The sequence below is a fragment of the Myotis brandtii genome, unplaced genomic scaffold (genome assembly GCF_000412655.1).
Source record: "Myotis brandtii unplaced genomic scaffold, ASM41265v1 scaffold57, whole genome shotgun sequence".
NCBI classification, from domain to species: domain Eukaryota; kingdom Metazoa; phylum Chordata; class Mammalia; order Chiroptera; family Vespertilionidae; genus Myotis; species Myotis brandtii.
Window position 1 is genome coordinate 141,822 of NW_005370133.1, and position 18,209 is coordinate 160,030.

Genomic DNA, 18,209 nt, shown 5'->3' on the forward strand with positions numbered 1-18,209 from the left:
GTAATAAGCAAGGCCTTGACATCCCACTCTAACCTGACCTCTAAGTGGCCACTGGTACAGAGACAGTGGAAGCCGTTCTTCCTCTCAAGGACATCTGTGTTCTGTGATTCTCTAGGTGGGGACAGAATGTACCAACACCAGATAGCTGAGCAAACAGTCCCAGAGAGAAGCAGTGTGGTTCCTCTGGGATCAGCCCAGGCTGATTGTGAGGAGCAAGTGGCATTGAGAGAGACCCTTTGGGTTGGGAGGAACCTACTAAATTGGTCATGGATTGCACATGAGCCCCCCACTGTGGCCCAGGCTCTGCTTACAAGCATGCATGGACTTTGGCAGTGACCACGTACCTGGGCATAGCACATCCCTTCAATGGCCATCCCTGATGCAATGTCCACCTGCAAGAAAGAAACCTGAGTAAGCCTGACCTTGCCCACCTCCATCTACACTGAGAGCTAGCCCACCCTACTGCCTACACTATTCTGTTGGTTCATGGCTTCCTCCAGCAAAGAATTACTGAGTCTTAACTGTATGCCAGTCATGCACAGAGATGATTATGATAAGGAATTCCCTGGAGAGAGAACGCCATAACTGACAAAACCATGCTGGGACAAATAGGGGCTGTGAGCACAGGGGGAGGGTTGCACAGCCTGTAGCGCTGAGGAGGTTGTGCATGAACTGCACCTTCACAGACAGTGTTCTCTCCTCATGGGCTGCCTCACCATGCCTCCTGTCACCCCCATTAGTGAACTACAGGCTTTCATTGCCCTTAGGAAGAAGGTCCTGGGCCTTCATGATCTGGCCCCTGGCAACTCCGCAGCCTCTACTGCTCAGTGCTACTATTACTGCTGCTTAACAAGCACTCTTCTAAGAGAAGTATTGCATGTACGTAATCTTAACAACAAAGGTTATCATCCCTACTGTGCAGCTGACAAACCTGAAGTATAGAAAGGTGAAGGAATTTCTCTAAAATCACAGCAGTATGTGGAAAAGCAGGTCTTTGAACCCAGACAGCCCAGTACCAGAACCCATGTCCCTAACTTCCATTTGTTCTCACTCATCCCTGTGCTTTTGCTCATATTTTTTGCCTTTTCTGGAATTCTCGTCCTTTCCAAGGCCCAACTCTAGAAAATATCCTCTAACTCAGCACTACCCAATGGGACAGTGCTGCTTTAATCTCTCCAGGGTGTGTCTCTGCTTGGTACCCTTTTATTAGTGATCTGAGTCTGTATCTACCCCCCTCCCCACCTTTGGGGCAGTGACCATATTTGACTTATCTGTGTCCCAGTTTTCGGCTCGGCTCTAGATTCAGTGTGTGATGTACAATCAAGTAAGTTGAGGTGTAGGGATGGATTAGGTGCACCCAAGACTCCACCCTGAGCCCCCTCCTTGAGGCCACATCACTGACCATCAGCACAAACCCAAGAATATGGACTGGGAACCACACAGACCTGGTTCTTATTACTGGCTCTGTGACCTGGATGAGTCATTTACCCTCTCTGAACCTGTTTCCTTCTCTCCAAGGGAGAACGATGAGGATAAAATGAATCTGGAATGTCACCTGGTCAAATATTACATGCTGTAGATGGGTAAACTAAGGCACCCATGGCATTGGATGTTACAAGAATCCAGTCCCTGGTTCTTCCCAGCTGTGCTGTCAGAGTGCTGTGAAAGCACTGCCTCCCAGCCACCCCACTGACCGCAGTCCTGACCAGAGCCCTCTCACCTCCATTCCTCGATCAATGGCTACTTTGCCCAGCCGCACAGCAATGGGGGCCTAGAGAAAAGAAAGAGCTTGGTTGAGGAGGGGATCAATGCTAACATGGGAGTTGAAATAAAGGCATATAGCTCCATGGTTCGGGGAGAGATGTGGACAGGGAGGCGGAGTTCTAGCTTTCTGCTAAGTGTTATGTTCCGCTAGTGTGAGCACCTGCTGGCTCAGTCGACGTTCCTTTTCTATTATAAAGGAAACCTGACTGATCCCTGCCCTGCCCAATCCTGACCCTATGGGGTTCTTGTCATTTCATTCATTCCTATGAATACAACCATTTACAAAGTGCTTTCCCGCCCACAGACTTGTCCAGTGGTGCTACCCACCCTTCCAGGATGGTGCCATCTTTAATTGAGGCCCAGGGAGGTGAAGCAGTTGTCCAGTGAGTCAGAGGCAGAGCTTGGATAGAGTTCCCAGTCACCTTTCCCACTGCTGTTCCCTTCCTCTACCTCTCAGCTCTGCAAATGCAAGCCTCCACTGCAAGCAAGTGTCACCTCAGCAGAGTTAAAGCATGGTCAGGATTAGAACTTGGGCTTTGAGGTCTGACCCGCCGGGGTTGAAATCCCAAAGGGGCATTTTGCACAGCCACTGAGAAGCAAGAGCATCAAAGCTGCCATCTTCGCTTCTCTGGTCTTGCTTCCAATTAACTTGTGCCACAACAGGCCTGGCACTGCACTCCCAGCCCCACTTCCAGGCAAAGGATGCACTTACTGCCTGTAGTATTCATATTATTTTAAGTTTTTATAAGTAAGAATCAGAAAAAAAGAATGACTGTTTTAAAGTCTGATAGCATAGAAGCCATAATTGAAAAAGCTAGTTACATAAAAATGAAGTTGGGAAAATCACCACTAATAAAAGGCAACAGTAAAAAACTGGGAAAATGTATTTGTTATACTTATGACAGATGAATTTTTTTGATTTATAAAAAGCTAGTATTTTTTCAACAAATATTCATAAGGATATGAAAAGGTAGTTCACAGAAAAATATAAACACAGCAGCTCCCAGATTTACTGCTAGGTAAGAAAATGCGAATCAAAACAGTGAGGTGCCCCTTTAACCTTAGACTAGGTGAGTAGTAAAAATGTTGGTATTGTCCACTATTGCCAGGATTAGGAAGCAAGTATTTTCATACATTATTGATAGAGTAAATTGGTACAGTGCTTTGGGGAAGGCAATTTGGCAAGAACTGGCAAATGTTAGATGCACATGCTCTTTAAAAATATACATATATATATATATTTTAGAGAGTAAGGGAGAGAGAGAAACATCAATGATGAGAATCATTGATCAGCTGCCTCCTGCATACCTCCTACTGGGGATCGAGCCCACAACCCAGACATGTGCCCTGATTAGGAATCGAACCATGACCTCCTGGTTCATAGGTCGATGCTCAACCACTGAGACAAACCAGACAGGCGATGCACATACTCTCTGATCTTGCAACTCCATGTAGAATCTACCCTGCAGATGCACAACTTTTAAGTACACTAAGATGTACAAAGTTATTCATTCCAGCTGTTTTGCAGTAGCAAAAAGATGTAAGCCACACAAATGTTCTTCATTAGAGTACTGGTTAAATAATAGCACATCCAGACCATGAATGAAAAAGTGCAGTTGTTTAAAAGAATGAGGTCAGCCGAAACCGGTTTGGCTCAGTGGATAGAGCGTCGGCCTGCGGACTGAAAGGTCCCAGGTTCGATTCCGGTTGAGGGCATGTACCTGGGTTGCGGGCACATCCCAGTAGGAGATGTGCAGGAGGTGGCTGATCGATGTTTCTCATCGATGTTTCTCTCTATCTCTCTCCCTTCCTCTCTGTAAAATATCAATAAAATATATTTAAAAAAAAAAAGAATGAGGTCAATAAATATACAGAGGTGGGCAAAAGTAGGTTAGTAATAATCATAAATAATACAACAATTAAAAAATAGTAATACAGCGCCTGGCTGGTGTGGCTTGGTGGTTGAGCATTGACCTATGAACCAGGAAGTCATGGTTCGATTTCCGGTCAGGGCACATGCTGGGTTGCAGGCTTGATCCCCAGTGTGGGGTGTGCAGGAGGCAGGCGATCAGTGATTCTCATCATTGATGTTTCTATCTCTCTCTCTCCCTTCTCTGAAATCAATAAAAATACATTTAAAAATAATACAAGAATAAACTTTTGCATACTCACAACTGCAACCTACTTTTGACCACCCTTGTATATACTCATATATAAACTAGAGGTCCAGTGCATGAAAATTCATGCACTTGAGAGGGGATTCCTCAGCCTGGCCTGCCCCCTCTCACAGCCCTCAGGGGTGGGAGGCGACCCTGCAATCAGGTGAAGGTGACGCCCCGTCACACCTCTGCTGTTGCCACTGCCGGCAGCACAAGCCTTGGCCGGACCTGGTTACCTGAGCCTCAGGCAGCCCTGGGCGGCTGGGCAGCTGCCATCTGAGGTTTGCCTGCACCTTGGGGCGGCTGGGAGGCTGAGGGGACTAGGGGTCTCCGGAGGCAGGCACATGGAGCGGCCGGGCGCCCCAGCAGGAATGAGGGGATTGGGCGCCGCCATCTTGTGGCTGTGGGCGGGGCAGTCAATTAGCATATTCCCTCTTTCGTAGATGGGATAACTCTCAATTCTTTTTAGAATGGTTTAGGGGACAAGGAACATACCTTTAGAGGCTAATCCAATTCTAAGAGACATTTTAAAAACATGAAATTAAAATGTGCATCGTGAAGAATTCAAACAGTATGGAAAAGTATGAAACAAAAAGTGAAGTCTCCTTTCTCCTGACCCTTCCCCCCAAAGGCATGTCGTGCCAACACCTTTTACACAAATGGAATAATAAGAAACATACTAGTATGCACCTTGTTTTTTTTAACCTGATTTCCTGGAGGTTCCCATTTCAGCATATGTATGTGTATGTGTTAGCAGACATATTTATGTTTCTAAGTATATAGACATATACTTAAATGTGAGGATTATTAGAAACCTAATAATTTGAACGTTATTTGGAAATGAGAACAGTGAGTCACACTGTGGTGCAGTATGTTCAAGTAGAAAACAGCCAAATCCATATTTAAAGCAAAATGTGTATTTACTATTTAGGGGGGAAATCTGAGTATTAAGTTGTAGGCCTTGCGTTCATTAAAAGTCTTCTGGGCCCTAACCTCTGGAACCATTTGACTCCCTAGTCTTAGTGGTTTGTCCACCAGAGGGTAGCCATGCACCACACCTGGCAGTCACCCCATCCAGGAATTGGCTGGAAGTTGAAGGTTTATTTTTTTAGGTTGCATCAGACATTCCAGCATTGGGATTGGTGATTATAGTTTTGGTATGCTGGTGTTTTGGAATGCAAAGCTACTTTCAAGTACTGAAATACTAGTACTTACATTAGTATAAATACCATTATTTTAGAATACGAAAAGATCTGAAATCAGAATCATCTCTAAATCAAGCTCAAAGACCCAGTTACACAGTTTATGCAAAAAGACAACCCTTCAGTCGACCAGTCTTGCTAGGTAGGCCCCTCTGTGAAGGTACAGCCAGCCACGACCTTGAGTCACGTAGAGTTTTGTTTAGATCAGATACTTGCTGATCTAAGTATAATAGAAATCTGATAGCATTAAAATTGGTAGAGTAGCACCATCAGACGCTCCATTTATATATGATGAAACTAAAAAAAGAAAAGACAAAACATGCTTTCTTTTAAATCAAACTATCAGTTTTTTAAAGTTATAATCCCTGCCCTCAAGAAAGGTCTCAAAGTTATAAAAAGAAGGTAGGATTAAATAGGAGATAGAGAAAGATTTTTCCAAAATAAATACTTAGCCCAGCCAGCATGGCTCAGTGGTTGAGCATCAACCTATGAACCAGAAGGTCATGGGTTCGATTCCCAGTCAGGGTACATGCTCAGGTTGCGGGCTCGATCCCCAGTGAGGGACTTGCAGGAGGCAGCCAATCAATTATTCTCTCTCATCATTGATGTTTCTATCTCTTCCTCTCTGAAATAAATTTCTCTGAAAAAAAATATTAAAAAAACAAAAATAAATACTTAATTTTCATGATTTAATTCAAATAGTTTTATCTGTAAATACTAAAATGATGAATGGAAAACATTTTTATAGACTAACTTTTTTTGTTTTGTAACATGTTTGCAGATTTTTATATTTGAAATGCATTCGTTTTACAGTTTTAGAAGTTATTGTACATTAGAATAAAATGCTAGTTTTTACATCGTATGTAGTTTTTATATTATGCAAAATAAATACCAAAATACCAGCATTGTCTCTCTGGTATGGTATTACAGTCACTTTTTGTGACCTTGATGAGCAAGTCACTTAACCTTTCTGGGTCTGTTACACTACAGATACAATGAGGATAATCAACCCAGCTGGATTGTTCTAATGAAAGTACCTAAGATAGTGTCTGATGGATGGGAGATGCTCCATGTGGGCTTAGTCAGTATTTATTACAAATGAGTAAAACAGCTCCATTTCAGCTGTGTTCATATCTTTATGGGAACTTGGGGCCTACCTCTGGGTCCTGTCAGAGTCATGAGAAGCCAGTAGAGGCTCTCAGGTTCTTGGAGACCCATCAGTCAGACCCAGGGTGTCCTGCTGACGGCTTTGGCCTGGCAGAACTACCTGTGGCTAGACCAGGGGTGGGCAAACTTTTTGACTCGAGGGCCACAATGGGTTCTTAAACTGGACCGGAGGGCCGGAACAAAAGCATGGATGGAGTGTTTGTGTGAACTAATATAAATTCAAAGTATCCAGGGTTCCTGCTGAAGGCTTTGGCCTGGCAGAACGACCTGTGGCTAGAGGCTGCTTTAGTGGACAGCACAAGTATAGAACATTCCCACCGTCTCAGAAAGTTCTCTTGGACGGTGCTGTTCTGAAGATGTTCAAGCCCATTTGAGTCCCTCAGAATTCAATTTTCATTTTTTAACATTTGACTTAATTTTGTTTACTGGATGGCTAAATGGATGCGAAATTCAAAGAGGGTTAATTTTATGAGTCTGGGTAAATGGATCTTATTGGCCCTGTGGGACGCCGTGGCCTCCCCACACGTGTGTCCCCCGTGGCACAGGCCCTCCCTCCTGTGCGGGGCTGCCAACACACCTGGGGCAGGATCTCCTGGGCCAGTTCTCGTGCCCGGTGGTAGGCAGCGTTGCCCTCCTCATTCTGGGCCACAGCGTGATTCACCAGCCCGAGGGCCTGGGCCTGTGTCCCACTCAGTCGTCGGCCTGTGAAGATGAGCTCCTTTGCCAGGGCCACCCCCAGGCACCGAGGCAGCCTCTGGGTCCCTCCTGTCAGGATGGAATGGGGATGGTAAGTCAGCAAGGGAAGTGGGAGCCCAGAGAAGGCCCAGGCTGGGCATCAGCCAAGACTTCTCAGAAGCAGATTCTGAGTTAGGCTAGAAGGACAGAACCTAGTAAACGGGGTGTGGGGGTGGGGGAAGGAGAAGCAGGGAAGTACTCCAGATGGAGGAATTGGGCAGGTAGAGGAGGACGGGTGCTGTGGGTGATGTTACCTGCTCCTGGGAGGAGCCCTCGGGTGGTCTCGATCAGCCCCATGACAGCGGAGGAAGCTGCATAAACAGAGTGAAGCCCCCACCCTCTCAAGTGCCAGTCCTTGGGGAGAAGTGATACCTACTTCTGGGCTCTGCTCACCCGTTCAGCCAGCCACTCCCATCATGCTCTGGCCACAGCCAGACCTCTCCAGGCTCTGCCTTTGGAAGAGCCCTGGCCTGGAGGTCAGGTCCTCATCCTGCCATTCCCACGGAGGTCGAGGGTGGGGGCTGTGCGTCCCCAGGCAAGTCTCTCACCCTTTCTGAGCCTCATAGGTGGAAAAAGATGATTACCACTCCTGCCTGCTTCAAAGAGCTGCTAAGGATCAAACGAGGAACAAGGAAGGGGTTCCTGGAAGGTGCCCACTACCTATTTGTGGGTTAATGGATTCTCTGTCTCATACACCCTTAGCTACGGTCTGGCCTAGAGTGTGAATGACTCCGGCTCCCACCAGTTATCCCTCCCAGCTTTTCATTAGTCTGTAATTTCCCTGTGTTCAGTCCACATCCTTCTTCTGAGTTCTGCTTCCTCTGAGAAGCTCTTGAATATACCACCCCACAGGCTTCTCTCCCAAATTCCCTCTGGCCATCCGAGCCAGGCAGGAGGGAACAGCCACCTCTTCTGCCTATGAGGGGTTTTACACTCACCCTCCTATTGCCCAAACCCTACAGGTTAGTTGCCTTAAACATCGACAAGGTGAGAAGCAGAGTTGGGGCTATGACCTGACCAGGTATTGTGATGCCTTTTTGTTGACGTGCATCGTGTAGATACAAGCTACTTCTATGACTGGAGTTGCACATTTTCAAATGTTCCTGGGTGGCAGGAGAAAGCATTAAGGGAAGACGGAGCGCCATGATGGCACAGACTTTTCTGCCTCCAAGAAGGGTGCACCTACCCAAGGCAGTAAGGTTAAAATGTAACCAGGTGTGCTCTTCACCTCCTCCCTCCACTCTTCAAGGCTCAGCTGCTCTGAACAATGAACCAGAGGGCAGTGTTCCTGCCCAGGCATGTTTGTGTTTGGCTGGGCTGGTGACAGACTGCCCCTGCCTCACCTTTGTTCAAAACATGCTAAGCAAAGCTTCTTGGACAGAACTGGAAGGTTGAACACCTAGTCTTGTCCTGCTCTGCCGTCCCTCTCTGTGCTCTCGTTCCTGTCCTGCCAGCAGTTGCTCTGATTGGCAGGAGCACTCTGGTGCTGAGGGAGGCTGGTGCTGAGGGTGACGGGGTCTACAGCGGTCAGGGGCTGGGCCAGGAGCGGAACCAGCTTCCCCTCTGTGTCCTCCCCCTTGCCTTTAGATCTGCTGGTAGGAAAGCCAAGAGCAGTGGCTGACTTCACAGAATGCCCAGACTTACCCTGTTTCACTCACCCTCTCCTCCCCACCGTACCCCACCTCCCCCTGCCCAGTACCTGCCACGCGAAGGTCACAGGCCAGGGCAAGTTCCAGGCCTCCACCCAAGGCGTACCCATCCATTGCTGCAATGGTGGGTGCAGGGAAGGCTGCTGTGGAGATGAAGAAGGGCTCCGGTTGAGAGGCTTTGCAGGACCAGGACAGGGACTTGAGGTTAGAGAGGGCCTCATTGGTCTCAGATTTGGGGGCCTCAGCCAGGTTATTGTAGAAGTTGGATTTTCCGATAGGGAAATTGTGGGACCAGCTTAGGAACCAGAGTGGGGAAATGGGCTGGATGATTCCCTGCTCAGGCCCCCTCCCCTGCTGGCCACTCTGGGACTCCCCTTTCTGCTTTCCCTTCTTGTTCTGTGTGGCAAGCCCTATGCTGGGTGCTGGGAACACAGAATTGAATCAGACATGGGAAGACAGACCCAGGCGATCCGTACTCTGTTAAAGGAAGCTTGGAGGATGGGTCAGGGAGGAGAAGGAGGAGGTATTGGTGGTATTAAAGGATGAGTAAGAAGTTCAGGTGGCCAAGGAGGGATATTCCAGCCAAAGGAACAACCATGTCAAAGCCTGAAAGCATGCTTGGTGAAATGTGGCTCCCCTGGAATGGCGAGGCGTGAAGCCTGAGGTCAGGGGGTGGGTGGTGGGGTCAGAAGCAGCAGGGCACAAAGGCTGAGCCCATGTGAAGTAAATGCCCTCTAAACCCTCTTGTCACCCTCCTCCTCGTACAATTCCTTGTGCCCATCCTCCCTGGGAGAGTCATTTGTCTTTCCACAGAGCTTACAATAGAAACTGTCCTCTCTTTAGAATAGAGGGTGGTGGGGAGGGGTGGCAGGGATCAGCAGGGCCCTCCTCCACCCCATTTCTGGACCCTCACCAATCTCATTCATTAGGCCTCGGAGCCGCTGGACAAAGACCCCCACTTCTGCCTCACTCATCTGCTCCCGCTCCTTCAGGTCTGCACCTGCAAGTAAGGGGTTGGTGACAGTCCTTGGGAAATAACCCGTTACAGAGTCCTAGGCTGTTAAAGCTCCAGCAAAGGAGACTTGAGGAGAAGCAGCCCGAGAGGAAGGAGAAACATGAGGAAGCATTGGTCAGGGAATCCAGGGAGGAAAAGGGAGTGGATCATAAAGGAGAGGTGCCACAACAGAAAGAAAAATTGGACTTCAAAATAAAAAACTTTAATGTCAAAAGACACTATGAAGGAGTGAAAAGACAGCCTACAGAATGGAAGAAAATATTGGCAAATCACCTATCTGATAAAAGATTAATATCTAGGACATATAAAGACCTCCTATAACTCAATAACAAAAACCCCCACAAAGGACAAAGATTTCAATAGACTTCTCTCCAAAGAAGATACACAGATGGCCAATAAACACATGAAAAGATGCTTAACATCATTAATCATTAGGGAAATGCAGACCCAAACCACAATGAGCACATTCCATACCCATTAGGATGGCTGTTATAAACAACAGAAAACAAGTGTGGATGTGGAGAACCTTGATGCATTGCTGGCAGGATTATAAAATGTTGCAGCTGCTGTGGAAATCATTTTGGTGGTCTCTCAAAAAAGTTAAACGTAAAATTACTATGATCCAGTAATTCCACTCCTAAGGATATACTCCAAATAATGGAAAGCAAAAACTCAAACAGACACTTGCATACCAGTGTTCAAAACAGCCAAAAGGTGTGCACAATCCTGTGTCCACCAAAGGACCTATATATATAAAAGCCTAAGTGACCAAACGACCGGTCAACTGGCCACTATGATGCGCACTGACCACCAGGTGGCAGATGCTCAACGCAGGAGCTGCCCCCTGGTGGTCAGTGCGCTCCCACAGCGGGAGTGCCACTCAGCTAACCAACAGGCACCAGACGCAGGGCTTATGGCTGGCCACCGCAGCCCAGAGACCACAGCAGAGTGGCAGCAGTGGCAGTGGTGGCAACGAACAGGCACCAGACACAGGGCTTATGGCTGGCCACCGCAGCCCGGAGACCACAGCAGAGTGGCAGCAGTGGCAGTGGTGGCAGGGGCAGCAGGGGGGGGGTAAGCGGGAGTGGCAGGCAGGAGTGGCAGGCGGTGTTGGTCTGCCGGTTTCGGCCCGATCCCTGCAGACTACGCCGAGGGACCCCACCGGTGCACGAATCCCTGCACTGGGCCTCTAGTGGGTTAATAAAATGTGTGAATATACATGGAATATTCAACCATAAAAAGGAATGATGTTCTGATTCATGCTGCAACATGGATGAACCTTGAGGACATTATTCTAAGTAAAATAAGCCAGACACAGGAGGACAAATGTGTGATTCCAGTTGTATGAGGTCACTAGAAGTCAGCAGGTTCTTTTGTCACAGAAATTTATCACCTAAACCCAGAGGCTTGACGACACTCATGTTCTGTCCCCTTTGGCAAATTCGTAGTAGACCAGAGGTTACCAGGGCTCTGGGAAAGCGAGAATGGGGAGGGATTGCTTAATGGGGACTGAGTTTTTTTGTGCTCATGAGAAGTTTCTGGAAATGAACAGTGGTGATAGTTGCACAACCTTGTAAATATACTTAGTGCCACTGAATTTTAACACTTAAAATAGTTTAAAGGTAAATTTTGTGTCATGTATGTATTTGCCACAATTTTAAAATTATATAAAATAAAAAATTTATTGATTCCCTCCCCCCAGTTTTATTGTAAAATAACTGACATGCATCACTATATAACTGGTTATTTTTTAAAAGGAGGGAGGGGTCAGTGGGGTCCGGGGAGGCTGAGGGGTCAGGTAAAATGAGAGAACTGAGAAGCGAATGTAGGATACAGTGGCATGGAGATGGGCAAGGACGTCGATGAGAATAGTGACGCTGGTGAGGTCATCAAAGGCCAGATGGTAGGAGGCTGAGGTGGGAGTAGAGGGTGAAGATAGTCTCTTCAAGTTCTAGACCAGCCGTGGGCAAACTACGGCCCGCGGGCCAGATCCGGCCCGTTTGAAATGAATAAAACTAAAAAAAAAAAAAGACTGTACCCTTTTATGTAATGATGTTTACTTTGAATTTATATTAGTTCACACAAACACTCCATCCATGCTTTTGTTCCGGCCCTCCGGTCCAGTTTAAGAACCCATTGTGGCCCTCGAGTCAAAAAGTTTGCCCACCCCTGTTCTAGACTATACCAAGTCAGAGCTGGGAGAGCCTTTGGAAGTCTTTGATTAGTTCCAGCTTCTCTATGACAGATGGGGAAACTGAGGCCCAGGGAGTGGCAGGGACTAGCCAAGGATTCCAGAGCAAGTTGGGGTCAGACCCAGACTTCTGGTAGCCTGTCTATTTCCCTGTGCTAATCTGGGATAGTGAGGAGTGGTGCTAACAGGGACATGAAGTGACCTTAATCGAGGTCAGACAGAGATGGAGATAAAGGAAGAGGACAGGGTAGGATGAGGATCTCTGCCAGGGCTGCCAGGTCAGGGAGACCCTTTTCTATATACTTGTCCTGCCAGGGCAGGCTCCACGCTGGGCACCAAGATCCCAACAGCTCAGATGGAGGGACTAAGCTATATCCCCCTGAAAACCATATTCTTCCCATCCCCTCTCTCCACAACCACTTCCCGCCTCCCCACTGACCCCTGTTACCCCTCTCCAGCCCTCCCAGCACTGGTTCTAAGCTCAGCTCAGCTCTCATTGACTTGCTTCTTATGGGCCTGGGACGTGGTATTCCTATGAAACAGAAGTTCATGGTGCTTGCCTTGTGAGGACCAAATGGTGCAGGGGTAGTGGAAAGCTTTGGTGGCAGGGACTGGGCAAAGGGGCACAGAGTCCCATCTTGGCCACTGACCTTGTGAATGTCTTTGACTCAGTTTCTTCATTTCCTCAGTGAAGGGTCAGAACACAGCATGGTGTAGCCAAAAGAATAAGGACTTGGGGGTCAGAAAGGCCAAGTTCTAACTGAATTCTCTTCTACCTCTCACTAGCTATGTAACCCTAGGCAAGGAATTTTACCTCTGAGTCTTGAGTTCACATCTGTAAAATGTGAATAATGAGTCCTATGCTAGAGATGACTTAAGGCCCTCCCCACCCAACCCCTGCAGGCTGGGGGGAGCCCCGCTGAGCCCCAGGGTGGGGGGAAAGGGAGGACACCCACCTGCACAGAACACACCCTTCACTCCACTTCTGAAGAGCAGGACACGCACTTGTCGGTCGTCCCGCAGCCGGGCCAGGGCTTCCAGTAGCTGCAGGGGAGACCCCATCAGATACCTCCCAGCCCAGCCCCCACCCACCCTGGTGTCGGCCATTTCTCACCTCGCTAACAAAGACGTGTCCCAGGGCATTTCTGGCATGCGGTCTGTTCATCAGAATCTCAGTGATTCCTGCAGGGGACCGGACAACCTTGGGTGAGGCCTCTGGCCTGCCCACTCCTGGCTGGGCCTGTGCAGCCTCCACCCTTGAGCAGCAGTGTGATGGGAGTCACACATGCCCAGGCTTTGTTTTCCTGACTATGAAACAGAATAACACTTGTCCTTTCTGCTTCACAAAAGAAGTAGAAGGGCGTTTGAACTGCGGAGAACATGGGGAGAGGGACAGTGACCACTGCAGTGGTTCCTGCCTGCCTCTGCCATTGTTACACACACACACACTCTCTCTCTCTCTCTCTCTCTCTCTCTCATAGACTTAGTTGTGTGGCTTTTTTTCCTTTTCTTTTTTTTAGAGCAGTTTTAGGTTCACAGTAAAATTGAGCAGAAAGTACAGAGATTTCCCTTATATCCCAGCCTCCCACACATGCACAGCCTCCCCCATGTCAACATTCCACACCAGAGTGGGACATCTGTTACAGCAGACAAACCTCCATTGATGTGTCACCCAACGTCCACAGTGTACATACGGTTCACGCTTAATGTTGTGCGTTTGCTGGCTTTTGGCTAAAGTGTAACACCATTAGTCTGCTCTGTGGCCCCGCATTCTCCTGGCCTCCTCCTTCCTCTCAGATGACACTCTGCACTTCTCTAGGTTCTCTTCTACCCAATTTTTAAAGTTCTCACCTCATTTACTAAACGCATGTCTATAATAAACAAGTCCTGGGTCTGTGGTATTGGAAAGCTGCTAAGAACGTAGATCTTAAGCATTCTCAGAACAAGGGGGAAAAGGTGTAGCTATGTGTGCTGGTGGATCTTAACTAGACTTACTGTGATGCTTCTTTCACAGTGTAACAAATACTGAGTCATTTGGTTGTACACCTGAAACTAACATAAGTCAATTACACCTCAATTTTTAAAAAGCCCGGCTCTTAAGAAGGTAAATCGACAAGATATACAAATGACCAATAAGCACATGAAAGGTGTTTAATTGTATTAGTATCAAATAAATGATTTGTTTTTGTTTTGTTTTGTTTTAAAAAAAAAAAAAAAGCATGCTAAGATTTGACTATACACCCAGTAAAATGGCTAAAACGAAAAAATCTGAAAATAAAACCAGTGTTGCCCTGGTCGGTGTTGCTCAATGGTTAGAGCGTCATCCAGCACACTGAGGGGTCTTGAGTTTGATTCCCAGTCAGGGTTGCAGGTTAGGGCCCCAGCCCTAGTTGGGGTGTGTGCGGGAGGCAACCAATCGATGTCTCTCTCTGTCTCGCATTGTTTTTTTTTTTTCTCTCTCTCTCTCTTCCCCTTCCTCCCTCCCTTCCACTTTCTCTAAAAAACAATGGGAAAAATATCGTTGGATGAAGGTTAACAAAACAAACAGGCAAACCACCAAGTGTTGGCGATGAAAAAAGAAACTGTACTATCTATTGAACAATTGTAATATATAAGAAATTGTTGCCGAAACCGGTTTGGCTCAGTGGATAGAGCGTCGGCCTGCGGACTGAAAGGTCCCAGGTTCCATTCCGGTCAAGGGCATGTACCTTGGTTGCGGGCACATCCCCAGTGGGAGGTGTGCAGGAGACAGCTGATCGGTGTTTCTCTCTCATCGATGTTTCTAACTCTCTATCTCTCTCCCTTCCTCTCTGTGGAAAATCAATAAAATATATTAAAAAAAAAAAAAAGAAATTGTGTGAGTTATAAGTTATGTAATAGTCCCTGCCCGCAAGGTGCTTATAACCTAATACAAGTAAATAAAAATACGAGGTCTTGAGTAAGGTAAGTGCATACAATACTTAGAGATTACAGGTGGCAGTTCACAGGTGGAAGCGTTTGAGCAAGGTGAGAATAAGTAAAAACGTTCATTTGAGGAATGAGGTATGGTGGGGAAACTACTATAGGTAATGGACTAACCAATTTTTTAAAGTCCAAGTTCCTGAGAGCTCAATCCAGGACCTCTTTATTCAATCATTTGTACAATTAAATAATGCATCTAACATGTGTTGGCTTCTGTACTAGACACGGATTCCAGAGATCAGGCAGGCCCAGGCCCTGTCCTCTCAGAACCTGCAGTCCGACAGAGAAGACAGACATTCAGTGATGTAATTACTGTCTGTGATGAGAACACAGAATAAAAAGGACAAGGAGGTAGGAGGAACAGGGTGGGCCATGGGGAACCCTAGTGTAGAAGGTCAACAATGACCTCCTGGTGGAGGAACTGACCTTTTGGCTGAGAGCTGAGGGGTGACTAGGAGAGCGAGGCAGGCAAAAGTCTGTGTGTGTGTGTGTGTGTGTGTGTGTGTGTGTGTGTGTGTGTGTTGGTGGGGAGAGAAGCCCATTCTTTTTGGCTGGGCCCGAGAATTAAACTGACATAAAACAGATTAAGAGGAGAAAGCATGCACATTTATACAAGTGGTACACGACATGGGAGCCCCTATAAGGAAATGAGCCCCCCAGGAATGGTGGAACCTACATGCTTTCATAGCAGGTTGAACAAAGAGACAGTTGCGGAAAGGTAACTAAACTAGTGAGGAGGCTAAAGGAAAATAAGAATTTCGTTTTTTAATAAAATGTGTTTGTGCAGAGTTCTCTTGGCTTTGCTTCTCTGTTGAAGAATGTTTCTTTTCTCCTGGTCCAGGGAGGACAGCTTTCCCGGGGGAGTATTTATCTCTTGTCTTCAGGAAGAAAAGGGGAAATCCAAATGCCTTTCGTGCATCTGCTGTTTTTTTTGTTTTTTTTTTTCAAGTGCCTTTAGCACAAAGTAATCCTTATGACAAAGAGGCATATTTTGGGGTAACATATTCTGCCACCTTTCGGTGTCTTTGGGAACTGGAGGAGTAAAGGGAGAGCAGCGTCAGGAGGTAGGAGAGTCCGGAGGAGCTGGGCTTGCTCATCTTCCCTTCTTCTGCACCTCCCATGTGCTTGCCTCTTCTATCCCCAGGGCTGCCCTGCACACCTGGCCAGCCCAGAGCTCTCCTCTGAGTTCCCGGCCTAAATATCCAACTGCCCACTTGACCTCTCAACCAAAATGGTCAATCTTTCTTCTGTTCCCTTGGTGAGTAACTGATTGCACTATGAACCCAGAAGTCCACCCTGTTGCCTCCCTCTCCCTCACCCAGGAAAACTCGGTCTCCAAGGCCTGCCAATTCAGCCTCTTAAACAGATCTTAGATCTTTAAGCGCATGGCCCTCATGGCAACCACTAACCTGCTATGGGCGTTTTACTCTATTTCGTGGATCACCCAACTGGCCTCTGGCCCTCCGTCTTGCTCATTTGGTTCACAGTCATCTTTCTTATCCAAATCTGACCATGTCCTTCCCCTCCCTTTTCATCAAAATAAAGTCCAAACTTTAACACCACCCCCAGAGTCCCCCAATCTGGCCCTTGCACCCCACTTTGGCCTCAACTCCTCCACCCCACCCCCGAATCTGGGGCAGTTGTGGGGAAGAGACACCATTGTGGGCAGGGGCTGTTTTCCCTTTGCTAAAATGTCCGGGATAGACTAGAGGAGTGTTTACCAACCCTTTGGAATTCAAAGGCCCTTTATTTATTTTTTTGTTTTCTGGGGTCCTCAGCTTTGTCTGTAGAACAAGCAGTATTTAGTAAGATGGCATTCTCAGTGCGAGTTGATCTGAGACACAGAGAAGGGCCCAAGAAAGTTTCAGAGCTCTCAAGGGACAGGGTGTCCAGCCTGAAGTTAGAAAACTGTGGTCTAGGACAGAGACCTGTGACACTCAGGCTAGTGAACTTCCTTAGCCGCCTCAGAAATTTCCAAAGAGCTCACTGAGCCCAGCAAGGTCTGGAGGTTCCACAGAGGAAATCAGATGTCCTCACAGTTCTCTCCAGCTCTGGTGCTTCAGAAGAGAAACTGGTGGAAACAGAGAAACCCTGTCAGAGGGGTTGAGGAAAACAGTCTAGGTCAGTGATGGCGAACCTCTGACGCGTGTCAGAGGAGACACGCGAAATAATCTTTTTGGTTGATTTTTCTTTGTTAAATGGCATTTAAATATATAAAATAAATATCAAAAATATAAATCTTTGTTTTACTATGGTTGCAAATATAAAAAAATTTCTATATGTGACACGGCACCAGAGTTAAGTTAGGGTTTTTCAAAATGCTGACACGCCGAGCTCAAAAGGTTCGCCATCACTGGTCTAGGTCCAAGGTCATTGTGGCTGACAGACCCTAGAGCGCCCCTCTGTTCACAGCCCCTTCACTTGAGTGTGGGCAGGACCTGTGAATTGCTTCTAACCAACAGAATACAGCTAAGGTTACCAAAAGTTACTTTCAAGAGTAGAGTCAATTATATGGCAAGGGTGATGAGATGTTACTTTCATGGTTAGATTACGCTGTAGGTAAGACAGTTTTGCTAGTGCACACTAGGGAAATAGTGGACCTATGGAGAGGGTCAGATATCAAGGAAGTGTGGGAAGCCTCTGAGAGCTGAGATGGGCCTCCTGGCCAATAGTCAGCAAGAAAACAGGACTTCAGTCCTATACACATAGCAAGTGAGTTCTGTCAACAAGGTGAGGAGCTTGAAAGTGGATCTCTCCCCAGTCAAGCCTATGATGAGACCATAATCCTATCCAACGCCTGGACAGCAGCCTGGAAGACCCCAAGGCAGAGAACCCAGCTCATTTGTGCCTGGACTTCTGACCTACAGAAATTATGAGATGATAAATGTGTTATTATGAGCAACAGTGTTTGGTGGCAATTTGTTCTGTGGCAATAGAAAACTAATATAGTAATGATGTGCTGGGATTGACAGAAACTTTCTCTCCTTTCACCTTCCTGTTCTGTCATTCCTTTCTCTCTAGGTGACTTTCTCCCATCTTTCATCTTTTTCTCCTCTTTTCATCTTTATATTCCTCTCTCAAAACACTAGCTGCCAAATCGTATTGTGCTTCACTCAAGCCATAGCTCAGTCATACACCAGTTCCATGGCCTTGGGCACATTACATTACCCACCTGGCCTTCAACTTCCTTATCTGTAAATAGAAATACAGTGGGGCCTTGACTTACGTGTTTAATTCATTCCGTGACGGAGCTTGTAACTCAAATTACTCGTATGTCAAAGCATAAAGTGAACGAGTGAGACACGTGATGCTGGGCTGATGTGGCGTTCACTGTGACGTTCGCTGCGCCAACTAGCGGTGGGGTAT

General features: G+C 47.1%; 1 protein-coding gene across 3 annotated transcripts in view; it reads right to left on the reverse strand.

Moving 5' to 3' along the window:
- The window catches only part of ECHDC2 (enoyl CoA hydratase domain containing 2), a 14,347-nt gene extending 1,078 nt beyond the window's left edge, over window positions 1–13,269 (reverse strand). Inside the window, exons 1-8 of one of the 3 annotated variants that reach the window (XM_014549786.1) lie at window positions 12,997–13,269; window positions 12,839–12,926; window positions 9,590–9,676; window positions 8,727–8,852; window positions 7,282–7,338; window positions 6,870–7,057; window positions 1,721–1,771; window positions 345–392 (exon numbers count right to left, since the gene is read on the reverse strand). In XM_014549786.1, coding sequence (XP_014405272.1) covers window positions 345–392; window positions 1,721–1,771; window positions 6,870–7,057; window positions 7,282–7,338; window positions 8,727–8,852; window positions 9,590–9,676; window positions 12,839–12,926; window positions 12,997–13,047 — 696 coding nt within the window. In that variant the 5' untranslated portion in view covers window positions 13,048–13,269. The remainder of the gene's footprint in view (window positions 1–344; window positions 393–1,720; window positions 1,772–6,869; window positions 7,058–7,281; window positions 7,339–8,726; window positions 8,853–9,589; window positions 9,677–12,838; window positions 12,927–12,996) is intronic. The other 2 variants (XM_005878644.2, XM_014549787.1) reach the window with 2 other exon arrangements.
- Window positions 13,270–18,209: the final 4,940 nt, after the last annotated feature.